We start from the raw sequence: 20662 nt of genomic DNA on the forward strand, positions 1-20662 counted from the left end.
GGCTCTGCCTTCGCTTTCCGAGCTCACACGCTTTCAGTTTCCATTTCCCGGGGCTCTCAGCAGCGCAGCGACCGGGTGCAAAGAGCAGCTTTTGAAGGTAAGGCTTGCCTTTGGTTTGGTTTTGCAGGTTGACTTGTTTCCTGACACATAAGCAATAACGGCTGCACAAAACAACAAAAAAACTAGTGCATGTTGACCACGTTTGACATCGACAACGATCGGGAATTATGTTTTAGGAAAAATGTCCAATATGCAATTTGCAGTATGTGATCTCCAATTTACTTGTACTAAAACAAGACTTACTGACAAGGCTAGGGCCTTCTAAGCAGAGGGATCGTTATTATATAATACAGAATAATAGACTATTTGTATGCACTGTGCATTTGTATGTATCCATTATTAATGTTTGATTATTGATTGATTTACTATAGAGGGGTGTCCACTAGCTGAAAAGGGCCAACATTGAGACACCTCAGTACAGTTGGACCCTTAGCTGGTGGAGCCGTTGAGAAGGTAAATGTCTAAGTAATGAAGGTATTATTGTGATATAATGAATTCATTTACAGGATGCATCTCACATGATGAACTCGTATCCCTGACAGGATGATTCTAGAAAAAGCATGTGTAACATTCCCGAAGCCACCCCATATCTCTTCATGTTAATGTCACATGGCTTTGAAAGATTCAATGAAAGTATGATGCAACAGAAAGGGAAAAGGAAAGTCCAGGATCAACCCAAGAACAGGGGAATTCCAGACTGCAGGACGTCAGATCTAGTGTTGTGCATCATGTTGACAAACGATGTAAGATGCTGTATCATAAAATGGTCATGAGGCAACACCCTGCAAATCACTGACAGTTCTTCAGTCCATATGGCAGAAAGGAAACTGAAAGTATTATGACTGTGTGTTGTACGTGTAAATAAACAATACAACTTCTGTTGGAGGCACCAATACAGTCCACCTGTGCCTTAATGATTAAGTGTATAAAGAATGCTTTCATGTTTTATTAGTTTATTTTCCAAATGGTCAATCTGGTCTCAGCCCCGCGGATTGTATTCAGTAGATATAGTACTAAATTTAACAAAACACATTTTCAGAATAATTGTGTCATTATCTTTTTAAATGTGACACTTACAGCGGTGATCAGAAATGATATGTATGCCTTTGTCTGAACTGAATTCTTGCACTTTGTATTGCGTTTATATTTTGTAAGTCGCCCTGGAAGGGTGTCTGCCAAGAAATAAACAAAATAAAGAACTGTCCCTCCTTGTCATCGATTTCCCCTGGTGCTGAGGTTATTTTGGGACTCCCCTGGTTAACCTTCCACAACCCGACCATTTCCTAGACTGAAGGTGATATCCTCACTTGGGGCTCACAATGCTTTTCCCAGTGCCTGTTGCTGCCTTGTAGAGCCACCCACATCGAAAGCCCTCTTGTGTCCACGCCTCCCACCTTTCCATCCGACTACCACGACCTGGCAGCGGTGTTCACTAAACCTGGAGACTGTGTGTTGGGGTAAAATTGCCCCTGATATATTGTAGCGAGCCGAAACTATCCATAACATGTTTTTCTCAGCACAGTGTGTACTGCGTCCTTGTTATCAATGCCTCCCTTTCTGGACTAATTACAAAGAATACCTTATTAAATATTGTTTCCTGTGTCTCAGAACTGCCCCGGGACATATGCCAAGAAAATATCATCCAGGTTCGGGACTGCCCCTTTGAAATACCGCTTGTAAATGTATAAAAGGCTGTGTGAAACTTTCAATAAACTGAAGATAAATGAACAGACTTCGGTGTCTGTGACTATTGTCTGTGAGCGCTCGTCTCCTCCTGAAGCTGGAAGCGCTCACTGGGGTGCCTGATTCACTGGGGAACCCGAAGGGTTGCTTCAACTGAAGCGTTGTACCTTAACACTGTGCTATTAAGCCATTAACTAGAACGGCTCCTCCCAGAGGATGCATCTACCACCTCTCTGTCCCCGAGTCCCAGGCAATGGACAGCTATATACAGGAGGCATTGGAACTGGGGATCATTCGGCCATCTTCAACACCTGCTGCTGCCAGTTTCTTCTTTCCATAAAAAAAAAGATGGAGGATTGTGTCCATGCATTGACTATCAAAGTCTGAATGAGATCCCTACCAAATACAGATATCCCCTTCCTCTGGTGCCGGCTGCTCTGGAACAGGTCCGTGGAGCTCGCTTCTTTACGAAGTTGGACCTGCGCAGTGCTTACAACTTGATCAGAGTACGGAAGGGGGATGAGTGGAAGATTGCTTTCCTGACCAGCAGTGGACATTACAAATATCTTGTCATGCCTTTCGGTTTGGCCAATGGCCCGTCAGTTTTACAGGCATTTGTCAATGACGTCCTGCGAAAGTACCTGAACCTCTTTGTGATTGTGTACATCCATGATATTATCTTCTCCCCTACCTTGTCCTCTCATGTTCGCCAGGTTCTGAGCAGCCTTCTTGAAAACGGACTGTACTTTACGTGAAGGCTGAAAAATACGAGTTCCACTGTGAGTGTGTTGGCTTCTTGGGATATGTCATCAACGCTGAGGGAGTTCATATGGATCACAACAAGGTGAAAGCGGTTACGGACTGGCCTCAGTCCCGAACTGTTAAAGAGCTGCACGTCTCTCACATCAGACCTATGTCCCTGCCTCGGTACGGTCTTCACTGATGCACTGGCTCCATTCTTATCCCGTGCCTGGACATCCTGGGGTTCATCGGACCATCTCCTTGATCCAGAGGATGTTCTGGTGGCCAGCGCTGTCACAGGAGGTGGCTCAGTTCGTGGCGGCATGTCAGACATGTGCACAATCGAAAACACCCCGGCAACTACCAGCAGGTTTGCTGGAGCCTTTTCCAACACCACAGCGACCCCGATCCCATATTGCCATTGACTTCATCACCGATCTTCCCAAGTCCCAGGGTTACACCACCATCCCTTGTGGCTGTGGATCGATTTTCTAAAGCATGCCGACTCATTCCATTGACGGGAATTCCTACTGCCCTGGAGACTGCAGAGTCCCTCTTTAACCAGGAATACTGGAGGATATCGTCTCGGATCGGGGTCCACAGTTTACCTCACGGGTCTGGTCTGCATTCAAATTAACGTCAGTCTCACGTCAGGATATCATCCACAATCCAACGGACAGACGGAGAGACTGAATCAGGAGATCACTGAATCAGGCACGTTCCTTCGGTCCTACTGCAGTGCCTCTCAACCGGACTGGAGTCGATTCTTGCCGTGAGCCGAATATGCACAAAACTCCCTCACCAGCTCCTCCACCGGCCTCACCAGTGTGTCCTGGAATATCAACCTCCACTCTTTCCAGGTTCGGGGGAGACACACTGAAAAACCCAGTCTGGATGCATAGATGATACATTTATTTATTTATCATGCCAGGCCTGGAAGGGGCCCGACATGGAAGCACTCTACCTCAGCAGAGACTTATTGAACAGCAGAATTGGACAGCCTTTTATACATTGCAGGGCATGTGGGTCTGTGGCCAGGGTCTGTCACTGGGGGTTTGCCAGAGTGTTTATCTTGAGGTCAGATTTCTGACACTTTTAATGTTCATGGTAGTCTTCCTCGGAAGAGGTGTGGGATCCAAAGAACAGATGTCTTCCTTTGATATACCAGGAAAGGTCCGACCCCACGGATCTTATTTTAACAACTGTCAATTGCTCATTAACAAAAACAGTTCCTGCCTATCTGGAGAAAAGATTAAGTCCACTAACAAACTTTTAACAAACAGCTGTGGGCCCTCTCTCTCTCTGCTGTTTGATCTTTCTATTATTGACAGGAATGTCTAGAGGGTATAACCTGAACAACTTGCAATGTGGTTGTTGCTACCATAATACATTTACTTTGCTTGGTCTGCATATTATTATTAATATAAAACATAATACAGTTTATATAAAACATGAATAACGTCTCTTCACACACCAAGTTCCTGCAGTTGATGACTGGTTTCACTGCAGTGTTGAGTTTGGCAGGCTGCACACACCAGTCTCCAACACGCTGTTCGCCGTCCGAAGGTCCAAGCCTATCACCGGCGTCGGCCTGCTCCCCCATATCTTCCTGGACAGGAGGCGTGGCTCTCCATCAGGGACATCTGTCTCCGTCTCCCCTGTAGGAAACTCAGTCCTCGTTTCATTGGGCCCTTCAAAATCCATTGCCAGGTCAACCCGGTTGCCTACCGCTTACTGCTGCCTCCCACCTATCGCATCTCGCCGACGTTCCACGTCTCCCGGCTTAAGCCTGTGGTGCCCAGTCCTAATCCGGATTCTCGTCCTGCGGCTGTTCCTTCAGCCCCATCTGCGGTGCCTCCCCCACTTCCATTGCGGCTGGACGAAAGTGCCATCTACACCATCCAGACTCTACTTTGTTCCCGTCGTCATCGGACCGGTCTCCAGTATCTCGCGGACTGAGAGGGGTACGGTCCTGAGGAGCGGTCTTGGGTTCGTGCCTCGGATATCCTGGATCCCTCCCTACTCACTGACTTCCACTGCAATCATCCCAGGCTCCTGCTCCCCGACCCTGGGGTCGCCCTCGCCGCCGAGCCCCGGGTGCATCAGCGTGAGGAGGGGGGGTTCTGTCACTGTTGTATCCCAACATACACAAGACTTCTGGATTTCCCCGGACATTACATTTTGCCGGCATTAACCCCAGCCTGTTCCTGCCCACCTCTCACTCCGCACCTGGGTTCCCCGCCACGGCAGTCCTTCATTACATATATAGTGTTTCAATATGTAACAGTATTTTTCCATGTTTCTCCCAAATAAGTAATTCTAAGGCTAGGGCCAATTGTTTAGCTCCACACCCTCCCGTGTCAATATCACGACAAACATTCAAAAACCTGTGAATGCCGACACACTGATAGCTCGTCTGTCTTTTCAGTTTCGGGTGCTGTTTGTTAACCTCGTGGCCTTGTTTTGGTACGCCTACCTGGCTTCAGTGAGGAAGTGACGCCACCAATACCAGTTGCCAATCGGACGCATGAGGTGGACAGTGGATGTACAGTCTTTGTACTAAGGGTGTCCTTAACATCAAGCCTTTTAGGGCTGAGCAAAACTAATATGAAGACTGCGCCACAACCCGGGTAGTGGCACACTCTGCTCCAACTAACAACAGTGGTGGAGGGAATTGAACTCTTCTGATTAAAATGGACAGAAAATCTGTTACTGTTGCAAACTACGGTTAGTCTATAAATGCAAGGTTTGTGCCATACTCAGTGAATATTTTTTCTTTCTTTTTCTGTCTGACAAAGACCTGCTTCTAATGTCTACAGGGTTAACTACATTTTTGGTCCAATATCGAAGAATATGTTTTTAATAATGTGAATGATGTTTGTTTTATCAATGAATCATTCAGGGATAATGTTTAGGGTTGTATTTGACCATTTGCATTATTTGGACAGATACTATTCATGGCACTTTTTTTCTTTGCTAATAGGTTTGTAATGTTGTGAGTTAAAGTTTGTTACACTCTGAGCCTCAACAACCTTTTTAACACAGATGACAAAAGTATTTAAAGAAAGTAAAAACAACCCATAGCTGTTTATATCACACTTTCCTATAATTAATCTCAAGATCAAGAAAGGTTCTGCCTTTTTTTTCAAACTTGACTAATAAAATATAGTTCTTCTACCCTGAATGGTGCGTTTTCCTTGACCCCTGAGACTTGATTCATAAAGGTATAAGTATATTTTGATGATCATTTTGGCTGTTTAAGATTATGAAATGTATTATATTCTGGAGTTTAGAATAAAGATTAGAACATACTGGTCTTTAGAATAATGAGCTGTTCTCATTACACAGCATTAGAACCCAACGTACCAAGTTGCTTTTAAGTGTTAGTTATCAATACTTTGGTTTATTTTAACAAAAGACACTTGAGTGAATTCTTATAGGAAAAAGATAAGAAAAGCCGGCAGGTGCTGTGTGTAGTTTGACTATTTTTTTGTGAGTGATCACAGAAACACCTGGGTCACATCCACTTTTGAGAATAAAGGCACTGACATTGCTTGGGTTTTTGTTTCATTTTTATTTTATGAATTAAGTTAACAATTTGAAAAAAGACATACATTTCCCATACAGCATGGGGAAAAACAAGAGGGTCTGTGCCCAGTCTGTGACAGATTGTGGAAGCATCTAGTCGTGGATTGTAAAAAGTGTGCAATGCAGGCAAGGGAGCTACTCAACAGCAAGTTATGAGTAAAAGTGCAGGCAGGATTGGTCCACATTTGGGCAACATGATCTTGCGCCACATAGTATATTGTATCTGTCTCTGTTAAACGTTTATTTAGGATGACAATGCCTAAGTGCTTACTAAACCAAATGATTTTAAGAAGGAAGAGAGAAATACAAAAATAAAACTACTAATATGATTTAAAGCATGTCCAAAAGGGGAGAATGTCATTGGTCCAGTGCCATCAGCCCCCTCTCAGACGCAGCAGAAGGAAGATAGTGGATGCGGCTCTGATGTTGTAATCCGCCAGTTTCCTCCCATCCTCCAGCTGTTTGCCCTCAAAGACCAGCCTCTGTTGACTCACGGGGACCCCCTCCTGCCTGGCGACTTTCTCCTTGAACTGCGTCACTGTCTCATTGGGAGAGATATCGTAGGTGTGCATCTGGTTCTTTTCGTTTTTCAGGAAAATCTGGATGGTTGTGGGTTGAGGCGGCTGCTGGATCAGAACCGCCACGACATCCCCGTCCTTCAACCCGTACATGTGCAGTTTCTTGGAGTCGTCGCTGAGGTCGATCCGCTGGCCATTCTGCACATACAGGCGCTGAGAGCTGGGCTCCACATGCTTCTTCTCCTTGATTTTCTGTTTCAGCAGCCAGACTGTGATGTCTGGGGATACCCTCAGGGGGAAAGTGTCCCCGTTTAGGAATTTGATTGTGACTTCCATCAGGGTCCACAAGTGATGCCTATGGGATCTGTGAACAAACGGTGATGGGGAGAGTCATCAGCAACAGGTTGAAGTGCTGCAAGTAGCCTGAATAAAAGCACAGCTCAACTGCAGGCTTTTATTAACATGTGTAAACTTGTTTTGTTTAAGTGTCAGTTACATTATAATAAAATAACACTGAAGTGCTGTGCACCTACATGCAAGGGTAAACTAAAACAGCAAGTCAAATGAAATGCATTAGGCATCCAGACTAAACGATGCAAATCAACTAACTGGAGAGTGCAGAATGACTTAGGTATAGCTCTGAGCATCAGTTCCGATCATTTCCATGGGTACAAAATGTTCAATTAACTAGGATATCTTTAACAACTAGGAAGTAGGGTATGCTGCATTTCTGCATCAACCCCATCATTGTAAAGTTGTGCACATTTTAAACTAACAGCAGCACGACTACTGACAATAGGCTGCATACCTATCTTCTAAACAAGGAAACATACACAAGTAAAGCTTACCGTGCTGTGAGGCTGTGCGTCAGTCCGGTACAGAGCCGTGTCTTCTGGCGCATCTCTGTCGGAGCCGCTCTTATACTCCGCCAGAGTCGCACGTCACACTCACAGGCTCTGCCTTCGCTTTCCGAGCTCACACGCTTTCAGTTTCCATTTCCCGGGGCTCTCAGCAGCGCAGCGACCGGGTGCAAAGAGCAGCTTTTGAAGGTAAGGCTTGCCTTTGGTTTGGTTTTGCAGGTTGACTTGTTTCCTGACACATAAGCAATAACGGCTGCACAAAACAACAAAAAAACTAGTGCATGTTGACCACGTTTGACATCGACAACGATCGGGAATTATGTTTTAGGAAAAATGTCCAATATGCAATTTGCAGTATGTGATCTCCAATTTACTTGTACTAAAACAAGACTTACTGACAAGGCTAGGGCCTTCTAAGCAGAGGGATCGTTATTATATAATACAGAATAATAGACTATTTGTATGCACTGTGCATTTGTATGTATCCATTATTAATGTTTGATTATTGATTGATTTACTATAGAGGGGTGTCCACTAGCTGAAAAGGGCCAACATTCAGACACCTCAGTACAGTTGGACCCTTAGCTGGTGGAGCCGTTGAGAAGGTAAATGTCTAAGTAATGAAGGTATTATTGTGATATAATGAATTCATTTACAGGATGCATCTCACATGATGAACTCGTATCCCTGACAGGATGATTCTAGAAAAAGCATGTGTAACATTCCCGAAGCCACCCCATATCTCTTCATGTTAATGTCACATGGCTTTGAAAGATTCAATGAAAGTATGATGCAACAGAAAGGGAAAAGGAAAGTCCAGGATCAACCCAAGAACAGGGGAATTCCAGACTGCAGGACGTCAGATCTAGTGTTGTGCATCATGTTGACAAACGATGTAAGATGCTGTATCATAAAATGGTCATGAGGCAACACCCTGCAAATCACTGACAGTTCTTCAGTCCATATGGCAGAAAGGAAACTGAAAGTATTATGACTGTGTGTTGTACGTGTAAATAAACAATACAACTTCTGTTGGAGGCACCAATACAGTCCACCTGTGCCTTAATGATTAAGTGTATAAAGAATGCTTTCATGTTTTATTAGTTTATTTTCCAAATGGTCAATCTGGTCTCAGCCCCGCGGATTGTATTCAGTAGATATAGTACTAAATTTAACAAAACACATTTTCAGAATAATTGTGTCATTATCTTGAAACGTGAAATGTGATCAGAAATGATATGTATCCTTATTTAAGCATGTCATTGTAATCTAACATTGATAAGTAGATTAAAAAAACGTTTTTCAATGTAGGCCTCTTCACTAATTTTTGGATGTGCTTGACTTCATTCTTTAGTGTTTGATTTGTTCAGTATTGTTATTATTATTATTATTATTATTATTTATTTATTTATTTATTTATTTTTTTATTTTTATTTATTTTTTATTTCTTGGCAGACGCCCTTATCCAGGGCGACTTATAGCATAAGTGTAAAACAAAGTGCAAAAATACAGTTAAGTAAAAGACATCAATCATTACAAATTCAATTTAACTAAAACATAGCAATTCAAAATAATACATGTTACAAATTCCAATTTACAATTTACACAAGTACAGTAAGTAAGTAGTAAGTTAAACACCTGCATACTTCCCTGGTCACACTTTTATGAATGCAATAAATAACTTATTGAGTCCCTGATCAAGGGTATATATATATATATATATATATATATATATATATATATATATATATATATATATATATATAGTTCAATATAGTTTACTAATGATATGATAATCACACTATGAAAACTAGACCAGCTGATTTGGAAATCCCCTGCTTTGAGACCTGCAGGGGGCAGTATGGTTGTTGCTTGTTTGTGAAGTTATTTAGCGTGTCATGTCACTGGGCATGTAGGTTTCGTTTTTTAAGTGACACACCTGTAAAGTATTCTGTTGTTCAGTATTAATACGTTTCCATTTCTCGGACAGGGAAGCAATTATATCTGGAATTTTAGTAAGCCAACATAAAAGCACCTGACTGCAGGTATATAGCGCCTAAGATACATCTTACAAGATACTGCTGTCTGTCACCAATTACAGGTTTGAAGCTTATACAGTAATTATTTTATTAGCATATTTGATGTTGCATAAATAGATAATGTATTTTATTGTATTATTATTAGTTTATAATAGGCTAATGCAATACTTATAGTAATAATAATCAACATCCTGTATTTAAAACTGTAAATGTAGTCTAGGTTTCTTGATTGTATCCACAGTGTTATTAACATACATCATTTCAGATTTGACTCCTGACAGTTTTTAGGTCTTTTGTTCACAAAACATATGGAAGTGTCATTTCATATAAAATTGAATTCAGACACTGAGTAGTTGTATTAAATATGCTGTTTACACAGAATATCAATCCCCTGCTATTTCTCCTCTCAGAAAACTTGTTACGACTGCTTGAAGACAAATGCAGCTCAAAGTGAAGCTACTGGGGGGTGCTGAGCATGGCGTAGATGTGGAGCCCAGCGCCACGGTCACCCAGCTGAAGCAGAAAGTGCAACGGCTGTCTGGGGTACCTGAAGGTGCCCAGAATCTGGCAGTGATGAAAGATGGAGAAAAGGCTAAGCTGGAGAATGGCAAGAGGCTGTGCGACTATGGTCTGTCTGACGGTGCCACCGTTGTGATGTTCATTGCCGAATCTAAACCCACTGAGATCTTTCTGAAGAATCACAAGGGGCAGTTAAAGCCGTACTGCTTCAGCCCAGAAGAAACGGTGGCAGAGTTCCTTGGCAAGGTGTCCCGAGGGGAGGCCGTTGCTGCGGACCAGCAGTATCTCACCTACCAAAGCATCGCTCTTGACACAAACAGGAAAATGGGAGACTACGACATCGGGCATCACAGCACTGTGTACCAGAACCTGCGACTCCGGGGAGGTTGAATACCACTGACACTACATCCGACACGTACTTTCTTTTTAATATGCTTAGCCTGCGAACATTGTTTTTCGGGGACTCACAACGAATTATAATAGAATGATTAATATTGTAGTCAGCCTTTCTTAATTTATTTTTGTTTGATGTATTATTTGTTTATATATATATATATATATATATATATATATATATACACTCACCTAAAGGATTATTAGGAACACCATACTAATACTGTGTTTGACCCCCTTTCGCCTTCAGAACTGCCTTAATTCTACGTGGCATTGATTCAACAAGGTGCTGAAAGCATTCTTTAGAAATGTTGGCCCATATTGATAGGATAGCATCTAGCAGTTGATGGAGATTTGTGGGATGCACATCCAGGGCACGAAGCTCCCGTTCCACCACATCCCAAAGATGCTCTATTGGGTTGAGATCTGGTGACTGTGGGGCCAGTTTAGTACAGTGAACTCATTGTCATGTTCAAGAAACCAATTTGAAATGATGTGACCTTTGTGACATGGTGCATTATCCTGCTGGAAGTAGCCATCAGAGGATGGGTACATGGTGGTCATAAAGGGATGGACATGGTCAGAAACAATGCTCAGGTAGGCCGTGGCATTTAAACGATGCCCAATTGGCACTAAGGGGCCTAAAGTGTGCCAAGAAAACATCCCCCACACCATTACACCACCACCACCAGCCTGCACAGTGGTAACAAGGCATGATGGATCCATGTTCTCATTCTGTTTACGCCAAATTCGGACTCTACCATCTGAATGTCTCAACAGAAATCGAGACTCATCAGACCAGGCAGCATTTTTCCAGTCTTCAACTGTCCAATTTTGGTGAGCTTGTGCAAATTGTAGCCTCTTTTTCCTATTTGTAGTGGAGATGAGTGGTACCCGGTGGGGTCTTCTGCTGTTGTAGCCCATCCGCCTCAAGGTTGTACGTGTTGTGGCTTCACAAATGCTTTGCTGCATACCTCGGTTGTAACGAGTGGTTATTTCAGTCAAAGTTGCTCTTCTATCAGCTTGAATCAGTCGGCCCATTCTCCTCTGGCCTCTAGCATCAACAAGGCATTTTCGCCCACAGGACTGCCGCATACTGGATGTTTTTCCCTTTTCACACCATTCTTTGTAAACCCTAGAAATGGTTGTGCGTGAAAATCCCAGTAACTGAGCAGATTGTGAAATACTCAGACCGGCCCGTCTGGCACCAACAACCATGCCACGCTCAAAATTGCTTAAATCACCTTTCTTTCCCATTCAGACATTCAGTTTGGAGTTCAGGAGATTGTCTTGACCAGGACCACACCCCTAAAGGCATTGAAGCAACTGCCATGTGATTGGTTGGTTAGATAATTGCATTAATGAGAAATTGAACAGGTGTTCCTAATAATCCTTTGGGTGAGTGTATATATATATATATATATAACGAGAAATAGATTTGGACAACTCAATATCGCCATCTACCTACTATATTTATTATGTGCTACATGTTTTACTACACTATTTGACTGGGAAAAAAGCTTTCCTCCTACTCTATAATAAAATAATTTAAACTAGCCTGTGTTTGTATTCATGAAAACATGCACAACAGAAGACCTGGATTCATGCAGCAAACATAAAAGATCAAACCTGATGGGGCATTGAGTCTCCACAGTACGAGAAATCAACAGTAATGTATTTGGGATGAGTAGTTGGTTATGTATCATTTGTAAAAGAAAAAGTATGTATGTCGTGTTGAAAATAATTTGTAGTGCCTTGTTCTATCACATATTTGCGACAGACTAAAGTCTTAAACAGCGTAGTGGGCTTAAATAAATAAGATTACAGGTTCAACTGCAAATATCTGGATATACGCAGTTCACGATTTTCTATTGAAATTCCGTTTGCACTTCCATGGTCTATAAGTCAATACTCAAATGATCTAACACAAATTGTGTATTATTACAAACAACTTTTTTCTAAGACGAATAAAAAGTTAAAATGCAAGTCGGTTATATATATATATATATATATATATATATATATATATACCACATTTGTGAAAACATTTGAGTAGGCTATTGAGCATCTATACATCATATGGGTTCACAGACACTTCGCTGTCCTATTATTTAGTTAAGAAACCCACTTCCATTCTTCCAGTTTCCCCCCAATTACAAAACAGAGACACACCGGACGATTTGTGCAACTTTGTGCACAGACTCGCAGTAACTCTTTTAATCCCGTTATATGTATACTACCTAATACATACACAAATCACACACTTGCATGGGTAACACGGTGCCAGAAAAAATGAAACATTGTGTCTTCCATGTATGAACGCATCGGAACACGAATGTATGACGAGAAGAAAACCGGTCGCGCTGTTGTAGCGTCGATTTCCCCAGATCTGCGCAGATCTGCACAATCCCACACACCCCATTGGTGCAGCCGCGCAGACGAGCGGAAATGTGCGCTGCGGAACGGGGCGGTGCTCGGCTGCAGCGGCGACGGAGGCGGCCGCGTTGCGTCGCTTTATGACCCGTGTGGAGGCGGGCTTGTGAAGCGAAGAAAGCGGCCAGACTTGTACTTCCTGCTCCGGGGGGAAGCGAGAGAGGCAACCTAAGACGGGCTTCAAAGATATACACAACACTGATACAGGTACGTGGTCAGATTTAATCGATAGTATTTATTAAAACCATTTGATTACAAAATCCTACAGAAAAACAAAGCAATCGGGTGTCGAGCGCAAGGTTTCGTCCAAGGAATCGGTGACAGAAAGGCAGTGTAAATCTCAACAAAGGGATTTAGCTGTAGCCACCGATATGGTACGAAAGGAGGCAGGCGGAGATTAAAAACGGGAAAAATAAGCTATTTTGGTTGTGCGCATCCGAAATGTTGACGATTAGAAATGTGCAGAAATGAGCGGCGGGTGAGAGAGCGGCCTGAGCATGCGACCCGCCGCGGGGCTCTCGAACAACAGCCCCGGAACTGAGCGGCGCACAGGCGGCGCGGCGGAGGCCGAGGCTGAGGCTGCCGGGCTCGCACAAAACCCGACGGGGTTTCTGAAACCACCTCTGTTTTGAATGTGTGGTTTGGGTTATTTAACGCATTTTTAGGTTTCCTTCATATATATCCTTAAAAAAGATCTACCCTTATATAAACGGACGATTTTCAGGTTTGCAATGCCTGCCATAGGGGGGTTGCTTATAATAACATCATAACAAGGTTGGTTGAGGAAAGGCGGGTTTGCGGGGGAAGGTATAGTTGATTGAAGTCCTTAATATTGTGCAGTAGCTTTTTCTGTTGTAATTATTTATGTCTTGGTGGCTTACTATGCGTCATTAATTTTAAGTAGAAAAAACTATTGGCTTCAACTTTATACTGTGTGAAGTGCTGTACAAATACAGTGATCCCCTCCTCTGTCGTGTACTTCCGTAAAGTGTTACACTAAGTTATGTTTAAACATAAATGCAAATCAAACTTCACTACTTTAAAATGCGATGGATTTCCATTTTCTCCTCTGCATGTGCACACGATTGCATGCTGGGAAATGTAACAATCGAGTCGTTCATTGAAAGCCTGTTGCACCTGATTGACCTTTGCACATCCCATTCATTTGATTCGCCGTTAGCCGTGGCATCTTGACTCCAACCCAAACTGAAAACGTGTAATTTTGATCAGGGCAAGTTTGTATTGAATGTGCCTTTATGCAGTCTATTTAGATGCTCTCACACAGGTATACAATACAGGGACACTGCATTGTGATTTATTCTGTGCGGTGCCACAGTTAGGGGTTCAAGGCTCCCTCTCTCTCGGTGTGTGTCAGGGCCGGTCCCAGCTGAGTCATGGCGGATGGGAGGATCTATGTGGGGAACCTTCCAACGGATGTGCAGGAACGAGACATTGAGGATCTCTTCTTCAAATATGGCAAGATACGAGATATTGAGCTGAAGAACAACAGGGGCACCATCCCCTTCGCCTTCGTCCGTTTTGAAGACCCACGGTAAGTGCTGTCACGTCTGGGGATAGGGGTTCGCCAATGATTCTCACAACAGAAGTGACCCTAATTTGTATCGCTTATTGTGTCTAACTTTCTAAACCAGCTTCAGGCATTTTCAGACTTCCTTTACAGTGCTGTTGACATTTCAATTATTTTCTTAGAAAGTACTTCATAGCATAATGTTCATAATTGGAGAGATTACCATAAACAAAACAGTGATCAAACACTCTACTTTGTATGGAATTAGTCATCTAATACACTAATTTAAAGGTGTAAAATTGTAGCTTGAAATCTGACAGGTTTTGTGAGGTCCAGCTTTGGGGAGAACCCTCTATTACTGTATTCTTAAGGAGGGGCGCAGTGTTGATGACCCATTTGTCGTCTAGGGATGCGGAGGATGCTGTCTACGGGCGGAATGGCTATGGCTTTGGAGACTGCAAGCTGCGTGTTGAGTACCCACGCTCCTCCTCCTCCAAATTTAGTGGCCCCATGGGAGGTGGGCCCCGGGGGAGGTTTGGGCCACCTACTCGGAGATCAGAGTTCAGAGTCATCGTGACTGGTAGGTGATGGTGCCAAGTGATCTAAAAAAAAATCCATCTTTAATTTAAATGTGTAAAATAGTTTGTTTTGGTGTGTGTTGCTTTCATGTTAACGCTAGCTTTGTAGTATCTCTTTTGGTTGCTGTATTTGGTGGAGGGATGCACACTACACTTTAGTGAAAGCCTTGTTTCTCTTCTAGGGCTGCCACCCACAGGTAGCTGGCAGGACCTGAAGGATCACATGCGGGAGGCTGGGGACGTGTGTTTTGCGGATGTGCAGCGGGATGGGGAGGGTGTGGTGGAGTTCCTGCGGAGAGAGGATATGGAATATGCCCTGCGCCGACTGGACCGGACCGAGTTCCGATCACACCAGGTAACCGACCACCAGCTGGGTTCAGATCCATGCGTCTGCCTTAACGTATATTCTTGGACTACTTCTGGTTTTGTCGAACATCCACCAAATTGAAATGTGGGGGGGGAAATGTATAAAATACCACTGGAAAATAGTTTTGTTCTTGCTGTAATTAACCCAATTGCCTCCGTGATCTTCCCGCAGGGTGAGACGGCGTACATCCGAGTCCATGAAGAGCGGGGTTCGAGCTGGGGGCGCTCGCGGTCTCGCTCCCGGTCCCGGGGGAGGTACTCCCCATATCAAAGCCGGGGCTCCCCGCCCCCGCGGTACCAGTCACCCCCACCACGCCGACACTCATTGTCACGCCATAGCCCACCCCCCCGGCGTATCCCTGCACAGCACCACAGCCCCCCACCCCGCCACTACCGGTAAACACGGGGCAGAAGGGGGCTGTGGCTGGAGGTTGCTTTTTTGTGTGCGTTTTATTTTGTTCATTTTAATTTTATTTTGTTTTTTTAATTTTATTTTTTTTGTCAGTAATTTACATTCCACTATCAGGACTGTCCCTAAAGGCCTTGAGCTTTCTACAGAATTTTTTTGAGGTTAGGAATAAGCTCCACTTTCCACCGTTTTATTCTGAGCGAGGGATCTATGTTGGGGAAGTGTGGCCTGTGTGTGTGTATACATGTAAGTTAGTGTGAGAGTTTGTAAGATGGAGGGCCTGGAATAGGTTGACATTAGTCCAGCTTTGTGAAGGCAGTATTAATCAGTTAAGATGAGTCTCTCTTTGGACCCTACTACCCTTAACATGAGTACCAGCAGTTTGGGAGGTTTGTTCCCCGACTGCCGAGATGTCTTGAAACTGTGAATGTCTGTATCAAAGTCCTTTCTGGACAGTCCTGCCTTTTGGATGTCAGCTTTTAGGCTTCTGTCTTTAGACAATGAAGTTTTATTTTATTTCCCCCTTTTGTTTTAAAAAAATAATAAAATACAAATAAAAAAGCCAAACATTTTTAACTAGTTTATTTCCACTCCAAATGTATTTTTGTGCTTACCATAATCTAAATGGCTGTGTATAAAAGCAGGTTTTTGATCTTTTTTTCCAATTAAAAATTGAAATATTCAATTGTTTTCATAACCTTGATGTTCAGAACATGGAAAAAAACTTTTAAAAATGTGTGTAAAAAAAGTTATGTAAGGAATCCTTGACTTTTCTTTATATTACCAACTGAATTGTACTCGGCAAAGAGATTCACACAAAAAGTACCTTATTCACTGTCTCAATGTATAATGTACTGAACTGACGTAATAGTTGCTCACTTTCATTTGCAGTCCAGTTTTCATAAATTGAAAATTTTGATACAGAACAGGATCTAGTTGACTGGATTATTTGTTTTTCCTCTAACATTTATTTCTTAATGCTGCAATTGATCTCTGAACTATACAGGACCACAACAAAAATTCAGTTTCAGGTTTAGTATACATATGCACTTTGGAAAACTATTATAAATATAAGGACATGCACATGTTTGCTGCAACTGTGATTTCTATAGGAGTTTGAAATACTTATGTATGAAGTTTCCAAAGGTCATTTAACCTTCTGTTCCCATTTGAAGTATATGCTGCTTTGGCCAGTGTGGCTTATTTACCCCCCAATCTCTCAATTCTGAAATGCTGTTGAAGTTCAGAAGTTAAAGAATTGATTTATTGTTAAACTATTACAACAAGCTGGCAGATTTTATTTACTGTGTTCCAAAAACCAAACAAATGTAAGTAGAAAGGTAATAAAGGAAGGCATTTGTTTACATTAATTTATAAACAGAGGTGTGACTTTGTAAACATGGGCCTGAAGTCCTGTCTACTAGACTGGTTATCAAAGTGGTCAGATAACTTTGAGGCAACATTTGGAACCTTACATAGACTTCCATTTCCATGGATAACGAGTAGACCGGAGATCAGCATTCTTCAATTGATTTTGGAAACAAATTTTGTGGTTGTAGTCCTATTGAAAGTACTGAAAAATCTTAATGTGTTTCTTACAGAGCCTTAGGATTTGATTAGGTCACCACTAAATCTTTTCAAGGTTTATTTTTACTTCATCACAGTTTTATATATATATACACACCCAAGTCCTAACCATGATGGCTAAAAATTACTTCAGCAAAAATTGTAATATCAGGTTACCCTCCACATACTGAAATCTTGCCTTGAAGTGCTTACATGATACACCTGTCCTATCCAAGAATAAACCTCTAGTCAGGTTGTCGTCCAGTGGTGCCCGGTCCAAACTCGGAGTTCTTCAGCAGACTTGCTCTCTCCTCCCTCTGTGGCAAAGGGATGTTCCCTGGGGGGGAGAGAGAGAGGTGGACAAGTAATGCAGGGGGCCCCATCGATAGTACCAAAGAGCTACAGGTACTTGTTTTCAGTTTATCGGAGTTCCCAGTTACTTAACTGAACAAAGCATACAAGCTAGTTTTGTCACCAAACACCCCGATAAATTCTGAGGGACAAGGATCTCCAGGGCTATAGTTGTAAATAATATAAACTACACAGATTTTAATGATTATAAGGATAGGATCACGTGTTCAATAATTCTCTTGGTGCTGCAGCAACTAAAATTGCAATTAAAATCTGTAGCAACCTGTGAGGAATCATTTTCATCACATCCTCTCACCTGGTGGAGCTACGAAGTACTCCTCCACAGTGTTCCTGGAGATGCTGAGCAGCTGCTCCGCACAGCCCCCCTCGGACACGCTGTCCTCTCGCAAAATCAGTTGTCTGCAGGACACAAGTGAGGTTTGGGTTACAATTGGTACAACACGTTTTCTGGAATTATTTATGCAAAAACTATTTTGACGTAGAAGAAAAACAAACGGTTGAACTGTTTTAAAAGAAACCATATTCACATCCAAATGGTGCTCTGTATTGCATGAGGATACTCTACATGTTTGCAGTGTTTGGTCTTCCATGTTCACTATTTCTGATTATCGTTTCCACATTTATACATTTTGTATATTCTAAAAACTCAGTACCTCACCTGTCCTCAAGTACTGAATCCATGGGCTCCACTCCCTCCGTGTCAACGATGTGGAGCTGATCGGCAAATTCGATGGCTTTTTCAAGACAGGCCAAGCCCTCTTGGTTGCGGAAGTCCACCAGGGCCAAGCGCTCCAGCTTGTCCACTAGGTCAAGGGGAACACGTGTGCGCTGTGGAGAAGAGACCACCAATTAAAGGGCTCATTTAAACCCATCATTACAATATTAAATATCTTTGCTTGTCAGAATCCCCAAGTGAGTGAATAGGATTTAATCAATTACAAAAAATGTGAGAATCTGGGTGGCATTTCCTGAGACTTTTCCTCGGATTGACAGGACTGGAAGTGTCACAGAACGGGTGTTGTGGCCCCCATTACCTTATTACTCTTGTTATCAATATGACCTATAAATCATAATTTTAAGGTCTTCTAGAATTGATGGGTAAAATGATTTATAATCAAGGTGGCATTGCTACTACTAATGAACATTACGGTACGGTTCAGCTTTGGTTGGGGTGGAAAAAAAAAAGCCAGATAGCACCGTGGCCCTCCAGAAATGGAGTCTGAGACCCCTGACTTCAACTCTGCAGATCGCTGTCTAAGTAAGGGGTGTCACACTCATCTTTTGGCTCTGCTTTCACCAGCACATAATTCGCAGAGTTAGATTGTTAGGAGGTTTGTAATGATGGGTTATTTGTAAAGAATCTCTTACCCCTTGCCCAAACAATATGTGGATACCCATAAAGAAAACCCTGTTTAAAAATACTGCATGTCAGGAATGCAGCACTACTCTCCCTGCAGTTGTATTATTTATTATTCTTATTAAAAGTAGAATACCCTCATCTGTATAAATTATATCTACTCCACAATGTGTCGTTTCCGGTCATAAAACATAATTACTATGTAGTCATTCATCTAAGAAATACATCTATTGCAGTGAGAAAAGACTGAAGCCACACTGAGGAGAATGGTTACCGCAGGAAGCTGTTTTTCTCCAACTGGTTCCCATGTCGGGGCCTGCGGGACCTGAAAGCGAACAGCGTTTAAAAAATATATCAAAACATTATTATGAATTTATTTGCAGATGCCTTTATCCAGGGCGACTTGCAAAACATGATAGCAAAAATACAGTGCAGTTCAATGCATAATGCAATTTACAAATTCTAATTTACACACGTGTGTAAAAAATATACAGTAAACAAACAAGTCATAAATCCTAGATAGTAAATGCTAGTAAGTGCGGGCATTATTAAGAGTGAATGGATAGTGGAGATCAAAATAAACAATACGAGTACTGGTACAAAGCATGCATGTCAAAACGTTACGTTGAATTACACGCATTCAGTTCAACGTCAATACAAGAAAAGGAAAAAATATTTTATTCTTGCATGTACATATTATAACTTACAATACAAATATTTCATATATAGGCTATATTAACTAAGAACTTCGCTCATATCAGTTGTCTACTGTGGATATGAACATGCCACTAATGATTGGAGCCCTGCAGGACACAACTGCACATTTTGATTAATAAATACATAAACATGAAAAAATAACACTAAATGAGCTGTTGGATGCGGTACACAGTACACGTTTTTATGAGTTTAGACCTTACCTTTGATTTGGAAACATCTTCCAGTTCTTTATATCGAGCATCAGTCCGATGTATCCCACGGCGACTATATTGATTTTGTACCGCTTCAAACACACGTAATCCGGCAGAAGCAACAAATCCACACCGTGGATATACAGGCCTCAAATACAAAGGCGAATTTCGACTAATACGCAGCAGTGTTCTGGATGTAGAAGATACCATCTTTACCGAGGAAACCTTATTAATTCCACTATAAATCTAATTGTACACTGATGTACACTTTAACATTGACTTAATTGCATCACACGGATCCCATAAGGACGCTGCGCCCTGCGAGGACACCGGCGCTGGCAACAAGCGAGCCCTTAAGCGAGCGACGTCTACAAGGAAATAAAGCACATATTTCTGGGATGAATAACTTAACATCCCGTTATCATTTATGTATTTTAAAATAGCTTGATGTGTTACTAAGCTGTTGTTCAAGCTTTTATACTTTAATAACGAATTATAATCACTCCGACTTTGAAATTAAGAAAATCGACCTTAATTTGAAATGAAAGTGACCTAATTCAGTGCCTTTTGTGTGTGTGTGTAAAAATATATCTTTATAAATAATATAGATTAAAAAGTAATAAATATGACTTGTGTCTTTATAAAAAACCTGTCCTATAACTCCTTTAAGAGCCCGGATAGCTCAGTCGGTAGAGCATCAGACTTTTAATCTGAGGGTCCAGGGTTCAAGTCCCTGTTCGGGCG

General features: G+C 42.2%; 4 protein-coding genes, 1 long non-coding RNA gene and 1 other non-coding gene across 8 annotated transcripts; 4 read left to right on the forward strand and 2 right to left on the reverse strand.

Annotated features, from left to right (window-relative positions):
• Positions 1–7: 7 nt before the first annotated feature.
• On the forward strand, positions 8–1279 carry LOC136713243 (uncharacterized). The gene is made up of 2 exons (XR_010804921.1): positions 8–97; positions 567–1279. It is a non-coding gene; the product is annotated as an uncharacterized LOC136713243 (long non-coding RNA).
• Positions 1280–6038: 4759 nt separating this feature from the next.
• On the reverse strand, positions 6039–7540 carry LOC136713241 (polyubiquitin-like). Its single transcript, XM_066690302.1, has 2 exons — positions 7439–7540; positions 6039–6954 (listed from the first exon to the last, which is right to left on the reverse strand). The coding sequence occupies exons 1-2, from the start codon at positions 7489–7491 to the stop codon at positions 6447–6449; spliced, it is 561 nt and encodes a 186-aa protein (XP_066546399.1). The 5' UTR covers positions 7492–7540; the 3' UTR covers positions 6039–6446.
• Positions 7541–7549: 9 nt separating this feature from the next.
• On the forward strand, positions 7550–10561 carry LOC136713242 (ubiquitin-like protein ISG15). Of its 3 annotated transcripts, XM_066690303.1 has the most exons (4): positions 7583–7639; positions 7974–8055; positions 9441–9551; positions 9900–10561. In XM_066690303.1, the coding sequence occupies exon 4, from the start codon at positions 9928–9930 to the stop codon at positions 10396–10398; it is 471 nt and encodes a 156-aa protein (XP_066546400.1). In that variant the 5' UTR covers positions 7583–7639; positions 7974–8055; positions 9441–9551; positions 9900–9927; the 3' UTR covers positions 10399–10561. The 3 variants fall into 3 exon arrangements, 2 of the variants coding, with proteins under 2 accessions (XP_066546400.1, XP_066546401.1); XR_010804920.1 differs by lacking the exons at positions 7974–8055; positions 9441–9551; positions 9900–10561 and adding an exon at positions 8109–8756 and having other exon boundaries at positions 7550–7639; XM_066690304.1 differs by lacking the exons at positions 7583–7639; positions 7974–8055 and having other exon boundaries at positions 9253–9551.
• Positions 10562–12930: 2369 nt separating this feature from the next.
• On the forward strand, positions 12931–16641 carry srsf9 (serine and arginine rich splicing factor 9). The gene is made up of 5 exons (XM_066688957.1): positions 12931–13041; positions 14210–14386; positions 14770–14942; positions 15123–15295; positions 15479–16641. Exons 2-5 carry the CDS (start codon positions 14229–14231, stop codon positions 15704–15706), a joined length of 732 nt encoding a protein of 243 aa, XP_066545054.1. The 5' UTR covers positions 12931–13041; positions 14210–14228; the 3' UTR covers positions 15707–16641.
• Positions 16642–16951: 310 nt separating this feature from the next.
• Positions 16952–20313, reverse strand: gatc (glutamyl-tRNA amidotransferase subunit C). Its single transcript, XM_066688958.1, has 5 exons — positions 19928–20313; positions 19285–19335; positions 18312–18481; positions 17949–18052; positions 16952–17618 (listed from the first exon to the last, which is right to left on the reverse strand). The coding sequence occupies exons 1-5, from the start codon at positions 20126–20128 to the stop codon at positions 17527–17529; spliced, it is 618 nt and encodes a 205-aa protein (XP_066545055.1). The 5' UTR covers positions 20129–20313; the 3' UTR covers positions 16952–17526.
• Positions 20314–20589: 276 nt separating this feature from the next.
• On the forward strand, positions 20590–20662 carry trnak-uuu (transfer RNA lysine (anticodon UUU)). Its single transcript has one exon. It is a non-coding gene; the product is annotated as a tRNA-Lys (tRNA).

The sequence above is a fragment of the Amia ocellicauda genome, chromosome 17, assembly GCF_036373705.1.
Source record: "Amia ocellicauda isolate fAmiCal2 chromosome 17, fAmiCal2.hap1, whole genome shotgun sequence".
NCBI classification, from domain to species: Eukaryota; Metazoa; Chordata; class Actinopteri; order Amiiformes; family Amiidae; genus Amia; species Amia ocellicauda.